Source organism: Microtus oregoni, unplaced genomic scaffold (assembly GCF_018167655.1).
Source record: "Microtus oregoni isolate MIOR12 unplaced genomic scaffold, Mior012 000002F_ref0000024, whole genome shotgun sequence".
NCBI classification, from domain to species: domain Eukaryota; kingdom Metazoa; phylum Chordata; class Mammalia; order Rodentia; family Cricetidae; genus Microtus; species Microtus oregoni.
The window spans coordinates 71782526-71804145 of NW_024543061.1; the positions used below are offsets into that span (position 1 = coordinate 71782526).

At 35.4% G+C, this 21620-nt stretch overlaps 1 protein-coding gene across 1 annotated transcript; it reads right to left on the minus strand.

Moving 5' to 3' along the window:
- Positions 1–9999: 9999 nt before the first annotated feature.
- On the minus strand, positions 10000–13232 carry LOC121441187 (acidic proline-rich protein PRP33-like). Its single transcript, XM_041642325.1, has 4 exons — positions 13122–13232; positions 11951–11986; positions 10792–11102; positions 10000–10093 (listed from the first exon to the last, which is right to left on the minus strand). The coding sequence occupies exons 1-4, from the start codon at positions 13183–13185 to the stop codon at positions 10085–10087; spliced, it is 420 nt and encodes a 139-aa protein (XP_041498259.1). The 5' UTR covers positions 13186–13232; the 3' UTR covers positions 10000–10084.
- Positions 13233–21620: the final 8388 nt, after the last annotated feature.

Sequence of the window (21620 nt, forward strand, 5' to 3'; positions counted from 1 at the left end):
TCATACTGTTACAAAAACATAGGATTGGGAGAGAGAAGAAATTGAGTATAAAGAGTCATAAAAAAGTTAATGTTTAAAAAAAAAGGGGTAAGGTCTTTAAAGAAACAGAGTACAGATAGTCATAGATTAAAAGAAGTAAAGAAAAATAAGCCATGTAAAAATGAAAAATTCATGAATGAGATTGGACTGTAATTCATTTTCTTGGTTGAGTCTTTGTGTGGTTTTGGTGTCAGAGTAACTGTGGGGGGAGTGGGAGAGAAATAGGAGGATGGAAGGAGGTAGAAATTGTAAATAAATAAATACATAAATAAAAATAATAAAAAATGGAAAATTCACAGAGTCTGGGTTGTGTTCATTGTATTTTCTTTGAATTTTTTGACTGTAAAGGAGCTAAGCACAGAGTCACATCTCATTGTGTGGGCTGCTAAGATAAACCAGAATATATATTATAAAGGTATCTTGACTTCAAACTTTGGGTTTAAGGATATGATGCTTTGGAAAAGAGGGTCTTCTTTTGTTTACACAGAGGATGAGACCCTGTGGATTGCTTCTAAACCAATATGGTATGATAGACCCCGCCCTCCTGAAATGTTGCCATGACCACCTTCAGAAAATTACTTAACTCAAGTGCCAACTGAGATGAACCTGGCACATAGGATATACCATGAAAGACCTGATTAACAGTGCCCCCATACAGCACAAAGCAGTTTGGAGAGAAATAATTGCACCCATATTCCCAAATATTGTTTATAAATGTTCTTTTACATTTAAAGGGGGATATGATATGGAGATGAATAATTTACATTGGTATGGATTTTGCTTTATTAATATAAATTTAAGGTCAATTTTGTTATATTTATATGTATTTCTGGTCTTGATTAAGATATTGTGATTGTATAGTTTATTTAAAAATGTAATGCATAATTAGGACATATAGGTTGTTAATGGATAATCATCAATAATAGTTAAGCTTGTAGTCATGTTATTTAGATTTGCTAGATATAAAGAAATATGTTTCAGTTACATAGGCATTCTTCATATCTTTCAAAAACTATAGAATATGGCATTTAATGTTTTAATAACTGCATTTTTCATGACAATGTGACACATCTGCTCCTGGGAGCACCAATCTACTTCAAGAAAAAGATGGGCATTGAAGAGACACCTTATGGAGTTGGTTAGACATTTAGACATGAAATTTCTCTTGCCTGTACTGATGTGTAAACTGGATATGAAGAACCCACAGAGAGAGGACTGCTGAACTTGCCTAAAGTTGGGATGATCCTTCAGGGTTCCTGATTCATGAGAGAGTCTGTGAGACATTCTACAGGACACAGAAAATGTGACTGAACTATCTTTGTAATTTCCTGCTTCATGGAAAAATCTGCTGGAAACTATGGGCCTGAAGGCTGAAGATGGATGCCCCAATAATATAAAAGAACTTTGGGTGACTGTCCAGGCGGTGAGAGGTCTCTGTTATTTCTAGAGTTTTTGAAGTTGTTTACTTAGGTAATATTATATCATTCTGGAGTCTTTGATGGAGTTGTAAAATGGTTAGTTATAGTTATAGTTTTCCTTTGTTATGATAAAAGATGAAATAGATATAAATATTGTAACAGTAATTCTTGCTTTATAACTGTTTTGCTATAAGTAATTATACTATGTTATATTTAAAGCCTTTCTTGTTTGTTTAAACAGAAAAAAAGGAAAATGGTAGGAGGGTCTTCTGTCTATGTTTTACTTACATTGGTTAAATAAAGAGACTGCCTTGGTGTTTTGATAGGTCAGTCCTTAGGTGAGTAGAATAGACAGAACAGAATTCTGGGAGGAAGAAAATAGGCAGAGAGAGCTACCATGGAGCCAGCCGCCAGGTAAGATAAGCTGAATCTTTCCTGGTAAGCCACCCGTGGTGATATACAGATTATTAGAAATGACTTGAATCAAGATGTGAGAGTTAGCCAATAAGAGGCTAGAAATAATGGGCTATACAGGAATTTAATTAATACAATTTGGTGTTGTTATTTCAGGTATAAACTAGCCAGATAACGGGATGCAGCATGCTGCACCTCCTTATAACAATTACCAATTTCTTGAGTGCTTTGTATATTTTGTAGATCAGAGGTCTGTCTGATGTAGGGTTGGTAAAGATCTTTTCCCATTTTTTAGGCTGTGATTTGGTCTTATTGACCATGTCCTTTGCTTTACAGAAGTTTTCAGTTACAAGAGGTCCCAGTTATTAATTGTTTCTCTCAGAGTCTGTGCTTCTGGGGTTATATTTAGGAAGTGATCTCCTGTGCCAATGTGTTCAAGTGTACTTTTCAGTTTCTCTTCTTTAAATCTTTGAAGAAAGAAATTTAAGAAGACACCAAAAAGTGGAAAGAACTCCCATAATCTTGGGTAGGTAGAATTAACATAGAAAAAATGGCAATCTTACAAAAAGCAATCTACATATTCAATGAAATGCCTATCAAAATCCCAGCAAAATTCTTCACAGACCTTGAAAGAACAGTAGTCAATTTCATATGGAAATGCAAAAAAAAAAAACCCAAAAAAAAACAAAAAACAAAAAAAAACAGGATATCCAAACAATCTTTTACAATAAATGAATTTCTGGAGGCATCACGATCCCTAGCTTCAAACTCAACTACAGAGCTACAGCATTAAAAACAGCCTAGTACAGACAAAAAAAAAAAAAAAACAGACAGGAGGAGCAATGGAACCAAATTGACGACCTATATATTAATCCACACTTTCAGAAACCTGATTTTTGAATAAGAAGCAAAAATATTAAATTAAAAAAAAAAGAAAGCATATTTAAAAACTAGTGCTGGCATAACTGGATGTTAACATGTAGAAGAATGAAAATAGACCATATCTATCACCATGCAAAAAGCTCAGTTCCAAATGAATCAAAGACCACAACATAAAGCGAGCTGCACTGAACCATACAGAAGAGAAAGTGGAATGGATTTTTTTTTTTCGCCAAACAAACAGCAAAACCTTATATACTTTTGTAGGAATGGTTTCTGGTATGATTTTAAAAGTAAAACAGGGATTTTTGTCAATTAACAGAAATGGACAAAACAGCAATTGTAGTATCTCTTACTAATGCTGAAACTTCCTACTTACAGAGAAAAAAAATGAACATTGGCAAGAAGCTTGTAGTATCTTTTTGTAGAGATTACCAAAAGATATTGCTAAAATAATAGACTTCAATTTATCAAAAGAACCTATCAGGTCCTTCCTCACTTTGGATAGGGAACATAGACATCTTGGGCTCCTACATTCAATATTGATGCAAATAAACCAGGAATGTTGTTTTATAAGTCAGGAAATTCAAGCAATATAGCTCAAATCCCTTATGAGTCTGTCCAAAAGTCTAAATTATAAGCTATTCTTATGGTATTATTAATTTGACAGAAAATTCTTAACATAGTTACTGACCTCAACATGCAGAAAGGGTTCTTTTGCATATTGAATCTAATAAACTTATTACTGATGATTGAATGTTAATATCTGTATTTACACAATTACAGGGAATAGTCAGGAATAGCAATCATTCCATATATAACACACATTTTAGATCCAATATGGGTGTACTCAGCACTCAGGCGCAACATAATGAAAAAAATTAATCGTCAATAAATAAGAAATGTGATGGAAGTATCAAGATTTCATGAGAAACACCATGTCATTGACAAGGGTTTGAAAAAGAAATTGTCTTTTACTTGGTACCAAGTCAAAGAAATTATAAGGAAATGTCTTAATTGTTATTTGTATAACCAAACCCAAAGGACAGAAGGAGTTAGCATAAAGGGAACTCAAAGAAATGAATTTTTTAAAATGGATTTGTTTCATTTTACAAATATGAAAAATTAAACTATACAATGCCATGGATATCTATTCAAGAATTCATAGGGCAACTGCTTTGAGTTTCTGTAAAGGCTGATGCTTTAATTAAACATCTCATAGAAAGTGTAGCCATCATTGTAATGTGACACACGCATTTAATTCTGGCACTGAAGAAGCAGAGGCAGGTGGATCCCTGTGAGTTTGAGAGCAGCCTGGTCTACAAGAGCTAGCTTCAGGAAGGCAACAAATGTATAGAGAAACCCTGCATCAAAAATACAAAAAGGAACAGTGACAATACATATGTTTCTAGTAAATGAAACAGTTTTTTTACATATTACACCCTAAAATATATTACAGATATACCTCAAAATTCTACAGGGCAAGCAGTTATATAAAAATCTACTTTTATTTTTAACACAAATGTCGAATAAGCAAAACGACAGGATAATGACACCTAACAAAATATTGGACAATACTTTATTTACTTTAAATTATCTACGCCATTGAAAGGTGAACAACAGCTACAAAGAAAAAAGGAACAGTAAGCTGAAGCAGCTGGTATTCTTCAAGGATCTGTTGTAAGAGGATGAAAGCCAGTGTATGTGTTATGTTTGGAAGAGGTTTTGATTCTCCTTGCATATGAAAAAAAGCTAAAAAGTGGTAAAGGTTTGATTCTAACAGGAGAGACTTCTTAAGTAGGAGAGGTGATAGTTCATCAACTGATGTGATCATTCAACCTGATAAAAGGGAAAACGCAACAAATTACACTTGTGAGGGTTGGTTTTTTTTTTTTTAATCTTTCCAGGAAAAAAATTAAAACAGCCAGTGAGGAATCTAAAGGCGTTTGAACACCTAAAGCCTTGAGAAAAGAAAGAACCATCCGGAGAAAATGATAACCATGAAAGCAGTAATCTGGCCTAATGGTATATAATAATTTTTACAGTGGAAAATTTCAAAATGTCTGTTTTTTTCCGGTCTCTAACTAACAGATGGTTTTTATCTAGTTCCTGCTCAATTAAAGATTAAATTACGCTTTCCAATTAGAGTATGGATCTTTCTTGTCTAACCCAAACAGGTTAACAAAAATTTCAAAATCTCTGTCTCATCTCTTCATAGTCAATTGGTATGAGACAGAAGGAAACCAAAATTCTAGAAACTAATATATTTTCGCTAATCTCATATATCTCATACTTATTTTGGCTCTTTAAAACTTTTTAGGTAAAAGTACTACCTTAAAATTTAAACTTTCAGTGTTAATTTTAATTGCACTATTAAATTCTAACTAATTCTAACCTTAGGTTTTATGTAGTTTCCTATTAGTGATTTCATGATTGAATTTAAACAGATATTTAGAAAATAATCCTGGATATCCCAGGTAAAATTAATAAAGCATGGTACTTTAACCTCTCTAAGATTTACAGTATGATTGGAGCCCCACAGCAATTATTGTACCAGGATTGTCATAATGCCACTAAGCTGGTAAACACCACCCTAAAATTGGATTTGAATGGCAAACTGCTCAAGATAAAACCAATGGTCCCCTGAATTTGCTATCTTGCTCCATACAGCATGAAGAAATTAGAGACAAGAAAAACAAATTCTTCAGGTGTGGCATTGATGTTTTACAATGTCCTTAGGTTCTGTTATTTGTCATTATGTGTTGGTTGTTAGTAACAAGTTGCTAACAAGTATATTTAAAAAGCTGGTTAGATTTGATAGAATGAAAAGTAGATTATTGATTCTAATTTTACTCTAAAAAATCAACGACTCCATCTAAGCTACTTACATAGGTATACATTTTATAAATTGATAGAAATTTAAGGTTACTTTTTTTACACTTCTTATACTGTATATGCTTTTAATTCTGTTAAGGTATTTTTATATTATGATACAAATTCAATGTTATTTTTGTTATACTTGATATATGTTTATACTTGCTTCTAATATTTTTCTACATTGTTATAATTTGAGGTTATTGTCCTTATATTGTTCTTCTGTTTCTATTTTTACATAAGATATTATCTATACAGCTTATACCTATACACCTTGTTCATTTATGCAATGTGAATTTTCAGTCCTTAAATGTTATGTAGGTTAATAAAGAAATCATATTAGTAAGGTTATTCAGGTGTACATAGGTATACTTCAGAAAGATAAGAAATTCAAATTCTTCAAAGAACTATAGAACATGGCATTTGAAATGTTTTAATAAAATAGACTTTTCTTGTCATGATAATCATTTGCTCTAACAGCACCAATCTAAACGCAATAGGATGAAAGGCATTGAAGATTCTTCATATATAGGTGCTTCTTTGTGGTATATAGTAGTCATTAGAGCAAGAACTTGCCCTTGCCTCAACTACTGACAGTATACTGTCTAAACTAGATAATCAAGACCCAAAGAAATGCAACTGCTGAATTACCAAGACAGTTTAGATAGTCCATCAAAATTTCCTGCTTCTAAAAAAAATCTGTCAGATATTCTAGGCTTGTAAGCTAAAGATCAATGTCCCACTGATGCAGAGGAAACATGCGTGACTGTCTACAAATATAGCAGTTTCTATCACTTCTCAAATATTTTGCAAGTTACAGGCTTGTTCTTTCTGCTTACTCAAGTAATATTATTTCCTTCTTGGCCTTTGATTATGATGAAGACTAGACAGCGACAATTACATTCTCATGAATCTTTGCAAAAGGCATATTAGTTACTAAACACTGGACTCTTCATGAGAGGACAGTTAATGAAGTAATCTGAAAATTGGTCAATTACTTTGGGACTGAACATTGAGAATGTATTTTTTACTTGATAATTGTTCTTGTTGAATGTAGTTTCAGTTTTGTTAAAGCTGATAAATTGGCTTTCTTTTAGGACAATTATTGATGATAATTGTCATTGTATATAGTTTTGTTGTATTAGAGTTAGAACCATTCTTCTTAATAGAAATGAAAGACGGTGTTACAGAAGAATATCTGTGGTCCGCTAGCCAAAAGGGAGGAGTGTTTTGGTCCAAGAGACAGGGTTTTCATGAAGGACGGACATGAACAAGGGAGAGGCATCTTTCCAAGCCAAGAACAAATAATGGATGGTATAAGTGGTGACTTCGTGACTCAGTTCAAGGTCCCCCCTTTGACCCTTAACATTTTTTCATTGACTTTGCTTGATAATAAATGGTAAAAAAATCATTTATCATTCTCTTAATCAAAAAAATTATGTATTCATGGAAACTTATACTTTAAGAAAAAGGAATAAAATCATGTATTATTTTGAATGATATTGGTGTTTAAGAAGTTGATCTACATATTTTCCTAATAACTCTTTTGACAGGTTTGGCACGCAAATGTATGTTTATGAAAATGCAAAGTGTATTATACACACACAGCTTTAGAATATCATTATGATATTTAATTAATATTCTTTACATAATAGGTAATAATTCAGTTTCTCTAGCTGAAGTTTTGGATTGACAAATGATATTAACCATCCTCTTAATAACTGAGATGCAGAATATATTTTCCTGAAATTTAAAATGGATACTTTAATCGGTAGATAGGATAAGCATGTCTTTCATCAAGACCTTGATGCTATTTGAAGACAACAATGCATCACGGGGTCTTAGGAACTGAGCAAGATCATCTAAGTATGACACAATTTCTGTATGTATTTGTATGGGCATAAAATCTTCTATTTAGAAGAGTTGATATGTTAAGTTAATATTTCACTGGGGCTGCAGAAATGGATCGGCAGTTAAGGCTACTTGTTTCTCTTTCAGAGGACCTGGTTTTGGGTCTGAGCATCCATATAGTAACTAACAACTATTTATACTTCCAGTTCCAGATATTCTCCTCTCCTGCATAGGCTCTAAATGCATGTATTAAACAGTCATTCATGAAGGTGAAATCCATTTGCACAAAATTAAATAAATAATTCTTGTTAAATGTTAGACCTAATGAATGCTGAGCTTATTGGATCACCCTGTGCATAATGAAAGGGCCACATGATACAACTACACCCCTAAAGTTGCTTTCTGGCATGAAATTGATTACATATCAAGAAACTGACAAGAACATGCTGACTGATTTTTACTCTTAAATGGACTTCAGAGAACAGTGGATGCTGACTTGAGTTGTTAAAATACACAAAGTTATATTGGACAATAATCTGAAAACATACATATTTTACTTAAAGTTTATGTAGTTTATGGCAGGTAAAATGAAGTATTTATTTATGTGCTGGAGTATGTGTCTAGGGCTCAATCACGTCAACATGTACTCTACTACAGAGTTGTATGACAGCTTTGAAGCTATATTTTTAGGCTACATGTTGCCAAGGATGAGGTATTAGTTAAATTATGGAGCAACTGTCTTCAAGCAATATTCCAGCAGGCTTTATAGTTGGACAGATATAAATACGGATATGGATATAGATATGAAGATTAGACATGAAGAAAAGATTTTGACTATGTGGGGAGTTTGGGGGAAATTGTGAGGAGACTCAGTAATGAATAAATCAATGCATATATGTGTGAAATTGTCAAAGTTTTATTAAATATGAGATAGAAGGCTTGAAATAAATAATGATGATAAGACATTAAAGACAAAAATATAAGAAATATATTTTTTCCATGAATTTAGTCTTTTTAGCTTTTTTCCCTCAGAATAATGTAATTGCAGTAAATGCCTGAAAACTATTTGCCTAATAAAAATATTTTACTTATTGAGTAAATTATGATATTTTATTCACAAATTGTCATATATTATTGGAGTTTTTGATGTTTTTTTTAACCTCTCTCATGTATCCAACTATTAACTATGGCTTTCAGCTTAGTGTTATAGATTCTAGAGTTTCATGGAACATCTGTAAAGAGACTATCCTCTCTTCTTATAAAAGGAGATATTATAGCTATTAGGATTGTTGATAATGTTGGTTTAGACATACAAATCCTGTTAATTAGTAAGCAGAGGACTCTTCTGGGACAGAAGGCTGTTTGATAAATTATTTAGACTACCGACAGTCATGAAAATTCACAGTTTCAGTATGACATGCAGCTTTGTCAATATTGTAGATAAATGTGGTTAGCATGTGTCTATACTATAAATTTTACCCTCTCATTGTATATCATCTATACTGTTCTTTTCCATATTAGATTCATGCCCATCCAATTAATTATGCTAACAGTAGTTTAAGTGTCAAAATTTCAGAACAACACAACAATGTCATTTCTATGAATCTCCCACTGTGCTACTTCCATGAGCATGACTCTATTTTCATAAAAAAAAATGTGAAAGAAGGAAAAGAAGAATATGATCTAGATAAAATAATAAAAAATTTGCATAGAACATTTAAAAATAGCAAATTTAGAGTCTAAAATTTAAGGTTCAACTATTTGGAAGGTTTAATAATTCCTCAACTTTTGGAACATCTAAACATTTTGTATTTACCTTTCTAGTTAAAATTCAACAAAATTTAAGAATCAATGAATGAATATTTACAAACCCTAAAAAATTAAGATGGAAAGATTGCTCTAAGATATACATAAAATATTTAAAAATTTTTCATATGCCAGTTAGGACCAGGTACATATTTATAAAAATTCTAGGGAGATGAAAATCATGAATATCTGGCCCCTAAGAAACCATTGTATACTTATAGGACTGTCAAGTTAAGGAAGAATGTGAGTTGGTTGACACTTGAGTGCCCAAAAGAACACCTGCTGCAAAATATCAACTTCCTAACAGGTAAATAGTGAACAGAGAGTGTTACCTGTGAGAAAAGAAACAAAGAACTCTTTTGCAGGTTTTCCTAGGCAGCTATTGTATAGGGCTCTGGTCAGACAACACACATGACAAACTAAGAGCATGTTTATGTAGCTTTATCTCTTTATATATTTTAATACTGAAAATCACGTCTTATGTGAAGTCTCCTGTTAAATCAGAAATATCCGGGAAATACAGCAAAATTGTGGGCAGAACTTCAGGGAAGAAAAAAAAAGGGGGGTCTCTGGAATGATAGTAGACTGATTCATAAATGGCAAATGTAGGACCTTTTCTAATGAAAATGAAAAAAGAGGTCTATAATTGCCATAAGTTTGGCCACAGTCCCCAGATTTCACTCATACATACTAAGACTAAGAAAACAACAAAGAATAATTTCCTGCTAAATTTTTATTGGAGTGTTGAAGGTTCTCTTACAACATCATTGCTCCATTGAAATGACATTAAAGGTAAATGCTTTCTACTCCGCCTGCAATAAATAAACAGATAAATGATGTCAGGGAGAGAAAGATCTAGCCTAAAATACAAATATTTTCTGAGATATCTATTAGTTTTTTGGATATCTAACTGGGTTAGTGTTAAGACGTTTGATGGAGAGTGACTTTAAATAACGTTTGTCACAGAAATCAAGGTATAGAGAACTTTCATGTTTTCGATGTATAAAATATCTTTGCCTTTTGGAAGTCGGTGGTGATCTCTAGATTTTAGGACTGTGCTGTTGGCAGGAGGCTATTCATTTGTTCCCTAGTGTTCAGCCCCAAAATAAGCACACAGAAACCATATTATTTAAATGACTGCTTGGCCAACCATTTAAGTGCAATGCTAGATACCTCTTATAACCTAAACTAACCCATCTACATAAAGTTGCTCATCACCCCGAGGTCGTGACCTACCAGCAATGTTCTAGCTGGGGCTTGTGCCTTTCTCCTCTGGCAACTCCATGGCTTGTCACTGACTCTGCCTTCTTTCTGCCAGCATTCAGTTTAGTGTTGCTGCCTAGCTCTACTCTGCCCTATCTATAGGCCCAAAGAAGCTTCCTATTAACCCATGGTATTCACTGCAAGCAGAGGGAATATCACATCTTTGTTTTAATGATAAAGTGTCCTATTTATTTTGTTGTGCTGATGAACCTTTAATTTATGCAGAAAATTTCTAGAGGTTACTTGCCTCTTCTTCACCATCCTCCGCAGGTGGGCCTTCTGGTTTTTCTGGTTTTTCAGGTTTAGGAGGGCGAGGTTTCCCCTCTCCTCCTTCCTCAGGTGGGCCTTCTGGTTTTTCAGGTTTAGGAGGGCGGGGTTTCTCCTGATCTCCCTCCTGGGGTGGGCCATGTGGTTTTCCAGGTTTAGGAGGGCGAGGATGATGTGGTGGTTTCTGTGGTGGTTTTTCTTCTTCACCATCATCCTCATCATCTCCAGGTTCTTCACCTTCCTCATCTTTCTGGTGCTGTTGACCTTTGCCCGGACTTTTTTGCTCTTCCTCTGCAGGGACATAGATCCATGTCAAAGAAGCTTACTTTTCTCTTTCTGTTAGATTACCCTTCCTAAATTTATGAGCCTGATTCTTTTTGAAATGTATTTTTATATATTTATCATAAAAACTTTCTAATGGCTCAACTCTTCAGACAAATATTTCTTCTTAAATTTGAACATAAAAGGTGATTTTATTTTCATTACAATTCCCAGACAGAAGTGATACAATTGAAAGGATTTTTTTAATGATATTAGTTAGAATTAGGCAATGTAGTATAATGTGAAAACAACGCTCTATTCTTAAATGTACCATGTTGTTTTGGGTACTATAATTCTGTGGAGAACAAAAAGAAGTATAGGAAAGAGACTAAAAGATGTTCCATACCGTTTTCCTGCAGTGATTTTGTGTGTTTTACTTTGCTTTCGGTGCAAAGCTGGGTGAGAAAAATAAATTTTAAAAAGATGAGAAAGCCTGAGATCTGTGAAATTACATATCTATCTAGTGTGGAATCTTATACTTCTAAAAGGAATCAATTGGAAAAATTCTTTGAACAACCCATATTGTTATGGAAATTTTTAAATGAAGACACTCAATATGCTCAGCATATGTAAGCCATTGCTTCCATCTGTGGAAGAGACAAAATATTCCTGGCATAAAAGACTGGCTTTCTACTCTTCCAGTTCATTGCCCTCTTCTAGGTCCTAGAGACAATGCAGGGGAGCTTTCCTATATATCTCAGGGTAAGCTGTCACATGATAACTTCACAAAATAATAAATTTGTCAAATGTCATAGTACTGTATAGTTACAGAAGTAAAGAACACTTAATTGGTTAATATAAGATGAATCTGGCCCTACCTAAGAGCTGAGCAGAAGATTCTTCATTGATGATCTCTAGAAAATAAGCACAAAAGCAGTGAAAAGTTATTTACAAGATAGTTCAGCTGGAAATACAAATGAATTTCAATAACATCTTCATATCCGCTAAGGAGTATTTTATTTTTTGAAAGTGCTATGGATACTGCTTCCAGAATGGTTTCTATGATCAGGAACAAAGACTATTTTGTTTCTACATATCTCTGGCAACCTTTACTGTTACTCTTCATTCTAATATTGGAATTTCAGGCTGACTAGTTCATATTCTTTATGTTTTTCTTCATGACCTTAATTTGTTATATGATATATATCCACAGTTATTTCATACATGAAGTAAGTATAATCATTGCTGTAAATACTTTGTGAAGAACAATGATTATTGCATGTGGGTCATTAAAATTGAGAAAGAGGCCCAGGAAGATATCACAGTGTGTAAAAGTGTGTCTCTCACAATTTGTATTCAGTTCCTGGAATTGTAGAAATGCAATTTTTTCTGACAATATGCTGTCTTCTAACTGAAATGTGAAAAAATATTCAACCGTTCTCTCTCTCGCTCTCTCTCTGTCTGTCTCTCTTTCTGTATATCTTTCTCTCTCTCTCTGCATGAGTTTGTGTTTGTGTGTTGTCTCCCTCCTATCTCTCACATACTCATACATGTACACACACATATACACAGACAGTTCGACATGCACACACGTGCTCAAAAATAATTTAAGAAATTATTCACTGATATTTCTAGATGATTGTATATAGTTTCAAATTTATAATATTCTTTCTTGTTCCAAAAACATCCATTAGATACCTTTGCTTCTTTCAGTTTTTGCTCTCATCTGTACAGAAAAGTTAGCATTATTTACTATTGGCTTCTCATAACTCCTTGAGAACTGAGCTTCCCTCTATCAAATATATCATGATTCTGTGCATCTATCATCCCCCACGAAAAAGATTATTTCACAAATGCAGTCATTCAATTTTGTTGTAAAATAGTTCCCTAAATTTTACTATAAGCAAAGACTAAGATCCAATGCCAAATATGTTTTCCTAATCCTTTACTTCAGTTTCTTATTTATCGTTTTACATTTCTCCCAGTCCTGTATTTCAGTGTGTTGCCCAATTTCTATTTCACTGAAGCAATGTCTACCCTACTTCATACCTGCATTTGCTCTCTGAACTGAGCTCAGAGCCAACAAGGCTGCTGTGAGTAGGACCACCAGCATCTTGGAGGAGGCTTTGGAGTTGCTCCCAAGTCTGTGCTGGGAGAAACAAGGCCAGAGTTTTTATAAGAAAAATAGAACAAAGGCACTTTTCAGATCCTTACTGGTGACCTGACCTTTTGTTTGGGACATGAGCCTAGCAGGATATAGTAGAGAGTAGGTTGTGACTGTCTCGCTTCTCAATGCTAAAATATGAAATTTGCACAACCATGTTGGTGTGATTAAGGCATCGTCAAGATATTGGAAATAAAGTTGTTATTGTTTAAGCTCTAGTTTGATATGACTGTGATGCCTATTATGTTTGTTGTAATGAGAGAGAATTTGCCTCTCTGCCATCATGTATATTTTTGTCCCAGTTCTTCCTTTCATTCAGGCTAGAGATAGGTTTTGTCTACTTTTCAATGCAACATCTATTCATGGTTTTCCCCACATGTTATCATGTATATAATCCAGAGATGAATGTGTTTTTCAGTTCTGCAGGGAGTTAGGGCATCAAGGAGGAATGCATATAAGAGACAAACAAGAGTGACAGCCTGTTTGGGCACACAAAGGCTGTTCAGAATCCCCAGGTCAGGTTCACATTAGAGAAGCTATTTTATCATAGACGTAGAAGACTTCATAGACTGTTCTTCTTCATGTTCCTCTGTGTGATAGAAAGAAAACTGGCAGTTGAGATTCCAAGTAACTGTAGGAACAGGTAATCACAAAGACATCCTCACTAGTCCTCATGAGCATAGTTTCACTTGTTTTTCAAAAATTGATTAGCAGATACCCAGGTGTGGTTTAACACACCTTCATCCCAGAACTTGGACTCTGAGGCAATTGAATCTGTGAGTTCTTGAGCAGCCAGGTTTACTAATGAGTTCTAGGACTTTTAAGGCTGGTACACAAAGTACCTTCTCAAAAAAGCAAAGAAAGAACAAAATGCTTAGCAGACGTTGTATTTAAATGCGTCTTCAAATAATACTACTTTTGTTTTACTCTATGAGCCTATTTTTTCTATTGTGAGAGGTACAAAACCGCAAATATAATGAACTGCCATTCATGTCCGAAGCAATATCAGTCTTTCATATTTGCCTAGTTTTTTATGGGTTTAATAGAAATTTGAAGAGTATGTGGATGAGGTAAAGCAATAAGGGCCACATGGATGTTAATTTAGATGATACTTCACTCACATGAAACACTTTGCTGTGTTGTGTATATCAGTTTACTTGATGCTCCATTTGAAAAATATGGAGATAATCTCTCAAAACAAAAATACTAACGAAAAGTCCTTTGCTGTAGATGAGGTGAAATTCTGTAATGTAAGCAGCTGTGGTTTTTCACTCCCTCAGGTGATAATAATTGTATTCTGAATGGTTAGTGTATTTGCATTTGTTAGTTTACTCTGGTTCTATGAAAATCAGACACATTCTCATTGGATCCATGAAGTCAAAATTTAATTATTGTGAATAATGCCTAATGTTATTGTCAGGATAGTTTTCTATTCTCTGCAGACACAAGATGGGCAGGATTTGGAGATGAGGGATCCTGACCAGGTCTGGCCTTGGTGAACTTTTTTCTGGGAAAGTCAGAAGAGGAGAGGAGAAAGTTAGGTATATATGTTCATGTGTGGGCAGCTGAGGGGTTGGCTCTTCTTGCAGAACTCTGCCTTGTCCATATCTAGGTGAGTCCTGGAATAGAGAAGTTGATTTTGCCAAATATTAGACAACTTTGATACCTTTTCTTGACCTTTTTCAGTGTTAGCAACTTGTGAAAGAGATCATTGTTTCAGGCTAGAAAAATATCACCTAGAAACTCAGTAGTAATAATAAAAACAATTTGTGGAGCAACTGAGGAGAAACACTGTCAGTCATCAATGTATTAGGTGGGTCAAGAAATACACAATGTGCCACTGGCTCATAGGAACTTGCAGTGGTTGAAGCAGTTGAGGACTGGCTTTTCCATATTATACATCTGAACCTGTTCTGATTACAATCATGAAGGATTTAAATTCATCAACTCGTAAAGTTACTACCATGTCCTATTTATTACTGAACTACGGAAAATACCCACAATATAAATCCAGTCCATACTGAGGTTCCATTTTTTACTTGTGTAGATTCAGTATTGATGTTCATGGGATGAGTCCAGATTATCAGCTGATTTTCACTCTCAATGACTTCCTCTTTGTTCACATTCTCATCAGCCTTTGCTGCGGTTTTCTCTAATCACGGTGACTGTTGTGACTGATGTCAAGTGGAATAGCTTCACTGCTTTAAGCTGTATATCTACGAAAACTACGAGTGTTGAATGTGTACAAATTATTTATTAGCTCTCTTTAATTTTTCCTATTTTGGCATACCCACTCAGGGCTTGAAAAATGTCTTGGCTCATAATCCAGAATTTAAGAGAAAAATCCTCTCAATGATTTTTTTAACTTCTATGAATTGAGAGTTTTATAGATTCTGAATATTAGTCTCCTATGTGATATTCAGGTGGTAATTGTTTTTATTTTACTCTACTAATTATTTATTTTGCAGTGTGGGACCCTTTAATTTCATCTAATCACATTTGTCATTTGGTGCCCTCTTTTTTTCCCCTTTTTATTGCTTTATAATTAATACCATTCAAAATTTCCACTTCCTCCCCTCCTCCCATTTCCCTCCTGCTCCCCAACACATCGTCCCCCCTCCCTCTCCATTCCTAAGAGAGGACAGGGTACCCTGCCTTGTGGGAAGTCCAAGGCCCTCCCCTCTCCATCCAGGCCTAGGAAGATAAGCCTCTAAATAGACTAGGATCTCAAAAACCAGGTACATGCACGAGAGACAAATCCCAGTGCTATTATCATTGTCTTCTCCGTTGGACCTAATTGTCAGCCACATTCAGATAGTCCAGTTTGATCACATGCTAGTTCAGTCTCAGTTCTGCTGGCTTTGGTGAGCTCCCATTAGATCAGGTACAATGCCTCAGTGGGTGGACCAACCCCTCGTGATCCAGATTTCCTTGCTGATATTCTCCCTCCTTCTGCTCTTCAATCGGACCTTGGGAGTTCAGTCCAGTGCTCCAATGTGGGTCTCTGTCTCTATCTCCATCTGTCACGAGACGAAGCTTCTATGGTTATATCGAGATAATCATCAGTGTGATAATGGGGCAAGGCCAGTTCTGGCATCCTCTGCTCTGCTGCTGAAGGACCTAGCTGGGGACATCCCCATGGACATCTGGGAACCCCTCTAGAGCCAAGTCTCTTGCCAACCCTAAAATGGCTCATTAATTAAGATATCTTCCCTGCTCCCATATCTGGCCTACCTCCAAATTAACATGAGAAACTATATAAATGTCACATATATATTCAACATATTCTGAGATACTATCTTAGCTGCTTGGATGTACAATATTACGGTTAGGGCATTTACTGCAAAGTGAATTTGAATTCCATCTGTTAAAAAATCCAGGATTATTGAAGGAATTCAAGATGGTGGTTGTTTCAGTTTCAAGCATTAGATATCATGGTATCTAATTAATTCTAATTAATATAATGATATAATGTCAGGGAAAACAAGGAAACAATCCTTTCTGATTTTTTCCCAATTGGAATGAGCCCAAATTTCCACATGTAAAACTGTGTTCTTTTTGAGATTTTTCTTCCTGAAAATAAAGCAGGTTATTAGCTGATGGCCACTATGTTGGGTAGACCTTCCTCGGTTCCATGAGGAGGAGCATGAGAAAGTTGGTGGTTGACTCTCTTGTGTCTTCACAACTACACCCTCATGTGTATCAATAGCAGAGTGCTTTGCCTACAGGTCTTTTGAAAATCCTCTTCCTTTTTCTTCTCAATAGTACTCATGAATATTTTGTGTCCTCTATCAATCAACCCAGTATTTACCATCTTACATCATTTTCACTTCTTAGGAATCCCCTTTATTCATCTTTTGAATCAATATTTATGTTTTTATTTGGGTTTACTTTTACAACTAGGCCTAGTTTACACTCAATTTTTCTACTCTTCCCTCTGTTTCAAGTGTTAATATTATAGGGATGAGCCATAATAGGTAGCTCTAACCTCACCTTTTTAAGGTTAATTTTTTTATTTTTTAACCCAATATTTAACAACTATGTGTTGTTTATTCTATAAGCCATCATTTGGTTGTTGTAGGTCTCACTGGATATTGTCCTCACCTCCATTTTGTTTGTCTTTAGGACATACCTGAATATTCTCATGAACTATTGAGTTTTTATAATTGACTCTACACAATACTTGTATAGTTGTTATGTTTAGAGTGAGGTGTGTGTGTGTGTGTGTGTGTGTGTGTGTGTTTGTCTATGTGTTGAAGAAACTTAAAGAGTATTTTGATGAATTTCACTCATAGAGTTCCAGGTGATTGTGCTTCTTAAGACAGTGCCCTTATCCAGTGTGTACCATTGCTCCCATGCTATAAAAGTGTAAGTTTGCATGTGAATCCTCTGTGAACAAGTGTTGAGAATATTATCATGGGAGCCTAAAAGTTTCAGTTTTAGAACTTCCTCTCAGGGTTTAATTGGATGTGTTACAATAAGCTAAAGGGTGTGGGTCAAAAAATATCAGGTTTAAGAGGTTACTCAGATAAGGGTCCATATATCCATATATCTTTTTTCTTTCTTTCTTTTTCTTTCTTTCTTTCTTTCTTTCTTTCTTTCTTTCTTTTTCCTCCTCCCCCTTCTCCTCTTCCTCCTCCTCCTCCTTCCTCTTTATTTTTATTTCTATCAGTTTTTCCCATTGCAAATGTTCCCATATATATCCTTAAAACCAGCAATTCCCCAGCCCCAGCAGGTTCCAAGGCTTGATTTATTCTGTCCCATAATGAATCTGATAAAGGTTTTCATACACACACACACATACACACACACACAAACACACACACACACACACACACAGAGAGAGAGAGAGAGAGAGAGAGAGAGAGAGAGAGAGAGATAACTGTTAGCTCAAAGGTGGCTAGTGCACATCACGTGAACCCCATAATAAAGAAAGTTAATTAAGAAAGTAAAGAAATCATCAAGGAGTGAATTTTAGATGGGGAAATTAGTGTGCTATGCTATATTTTTAGAGGTTAAAAAGAGCTAGAAAGTTTATTTTCATTCCACCACTTTTTTTTTCTTCTCCCAGCATGCATAGCACCAGGTAACCAAGCACCCTACACAATAAGTCAGAGAAAAGGTATGCTTCTTGATCAGATATCACAAACACCATATGCTGCAGCTTCTAATGGCATAGGTTTCTTTAGGTGGTAGAAACAAAGAAGGAACCCATGGCTCTAAATTACTAATTCTGGGGTATCTGTTATCAGCTGTTATGGTTTTCAAGTAAAAACCTGAGCATGAGTTTGGGCTAGTAGTAATTCTATGTACTTTGATATTTGTCAATGCTTTAAATGGAATGCTCTTCCCTAGAACATAAGCATTGACCAAATAACTGATGATAAACATGGTTGTAGCAAGAAAGGCCTTTCTGTTTACCTAGAAGAGAGGAACAGGGAACTGGCCGTGGGAAGCTGTTTTTACACATAGCTAAGGGATGAGAGTTCTTACCTGTGTGTATTAATTCTCAAATGTGTAACAGAAGGAGAATTAGCTACAGTGAAAGTCTACAGCAACCCATGTCTCTAAATTAGTAATTCTGGAGTATTTGTTGTCAGTTGTTCTGGTTGTCAAATAAAACCAGTGCATTAGCTTGGGTTAATAGTATCGATGTCCTGGATATTTACCAATATCTTAAATGGAATGATCTTCCCTGGACAATAAGCATTGACCAAAAAACTGATTATAAGCATGTTTGTAGCAAGGAAGGCCTTTCTGTTTACATAGAAGAGAGAAAGAGGGAACTGGCAGTCGAAAACTGTTTTTACACATAGCTAGGGGGAGACAGTTCTTAACTGTGGGTATTAATTGATGAATGTTTAACAGACGTGGAGTTGACTACAGTGAAAGTCTACAGCAAAAGACAGCCACTCATTCACAAAGCAGTAATGCCAAAACGCCTTGCCCTTTGGTTCAAAAACCTTCACAAAGGCCCTTGGCTTTGATAAGTCACCAGTGAAGAAATGACTGAGCATTTACTGTATAATGTTGTGGCTTGTAGCAATATTATATAAGGCCCAAATCAATAGTGTGCTTTTGATAGATATGTGGAAACTGCAGAGATACAATGGCTAGTGGCATCTCTGTATTCATCAGTGATGCATTATGAAAGCAAAATATATTATCACATGGCAAATTAACTGTTGTTATTTAAATAGTAGAGCAATTTTGTCCCATGGGCATTTTGAAAATCAAAGGAGCAGTTATATGGGTAAACAGAGGTTACCTGTGCCATGGCTGCACTTTTGCCATGGCTGAACTGATATAATTACTTAGAAGCCTGATATTATTTATAAATGCTTGGCTAATAGTTCAGGCTTGGTACTAGATAACTCTGAAACCTTAACTCATATTTCTTTATTTTTTTTTTGTTTTAATTTTTTTAATTTTTTCCATTTATTTATTTATTTTTAAATAAAAATTTCCACCTCCTCCCTTCCTCCCATTTCCCTCCCCCTCCATCTCCAGTCCAAACAGCAGTCAGGGTTCCCTGCCCTGTGGGAAGTCCAAGGTCCTCCCCACTTTATCCAGGTCTAGGAAGGTGAGGATCCAAACAGACTAAGCTCCCACAAAGTCAGTACATGCAGTAGGACCAAAACCCAGTGTCATTGTCCTTGGCTTCTAGGTCAGCCCTCCTTGTCCGTCATGTTCAGAGAGTCTGGTTTGATCACATATTCCATCAGTCCCAGTCCAGCTGGCCTTGGTGAGCTCCCATTAGATCAGCCCCACCGTCTCAGTGAGTGGGGGCACCCTCCTGGTCCTGAATTCCTTGCTCATATTCTCCCTCCTTCTGCTCCTCATTTGGACCTTGGGAGCTCAGTCCAGTGCTCCAGTGTGGGTTTCTCTCTAGCTTCATCCATTGCCAGATGAAGGGTCTATGGTGATATGCAAGATATTAATCAGTATGGCTATAGAATAGAGCCATTTCAGGCTCCCTCTCCTCAGCTGCCCAAGGATCTAGCTGGGGACATCTCCATGGACACCTAGGAACACCTCTAGAGTCAAGTCTCTTGCCAACCCTAAAATGGCCCCCTAAATTAAGATATATATATATATATATATATAATTTCCCTGTTCCCATATCAACCCTTCCTTTATCTCAACCGTCCCATTCTCCCAAGCTTTCCCCATCCTCCCCTTCTCCGTTTTTTCTCCCCATCTTCCCTACCCCAACACCACCCCGACCCACAAGTTTCCAATTTTTGCCTGGCAATCTTGTCTCCTTCCAATATCCAGAAGGATAACTATATGTTTTTCTCTGGATTCACTTTCTTATTTAGCTTCTCTAGGATCACGAACTATAGGCTCAATGTCCTTTATTTCTTATCTACCCTCTGCCTCACAGATCAATACTTGTTACCTCATTTTCTACACATCCCAATGCCTCTACATCTCTGGTGTCTCCTCTGACACTGTCCTTCTTACTCTCAGTATTCTCAGTTTGGGTGTCCCACCTATACTTCCTGTCTTGCCACTGGCCACTCAGTTTATTATTAACCAGGAAAAGTAACACATAATTAGAATGTAGAAAGGAATGTTTCTTTCCCCCTTTTATCTTATTAAATAGGTTTCAATTTTATATAGTAAAACTGTATTTAAAAAAACAGTTATTAAATAAGAATTATAGTTAGAATACCCAGTCCATTTGTATTTCACAAATTTGGAGAATATATTCTATTATTTATCTTACCCTTATGAATCTAAAGTTTTTTACCTAATTTATCTTTCATCATAACTAAGAAAATTTTAATTATGACTATTTTTCAACTCTATCAAAACCCTTAAGGGTGAAATCTTAACTAATAACAGGGACATCTGACTATTGTAGAGTCACCGTAAGTACTTCTATAATATTGGGGGCCCCATCATTGTCCTATGAGCCTAGACTATCTGACAGACTTTTCTGAGAAGCAAGGAATTTTGAAGGACTGTATTTGACCATATTGGCAAAACTTTGTCAGTTACTTTCTTTTGCATCCTGCTGGTGCAGATTGGACAGAATATTTATTGTCAGCAACTGAGGCAAAGGTGGCTTTTTTGCCTAAACTGGCTAGTTTTCACCACAAAGAAAACCAAATCCCTATAGAGTTTTTAATGCCCATTTTACTCTCTGTAATCTAATTTTAAAACAAGAAAGCAACGTTGGATTTATTTCAGCACTCGGGAGGCAGAGGAAGGCGGATCTCTGTGAGTTCGAGACCAGGCTGGTCTACAAGAGCTAGTTCCAGGACAGGCTCCAAAACCACAGAGAAACCTTGTCTCGAAAAACCAAAAAAAAAAAAAAAAAAAAATCATATCAATGTAAAATAATTAAGACTAGTAGTTGCTTTCTTGTTTTAAAA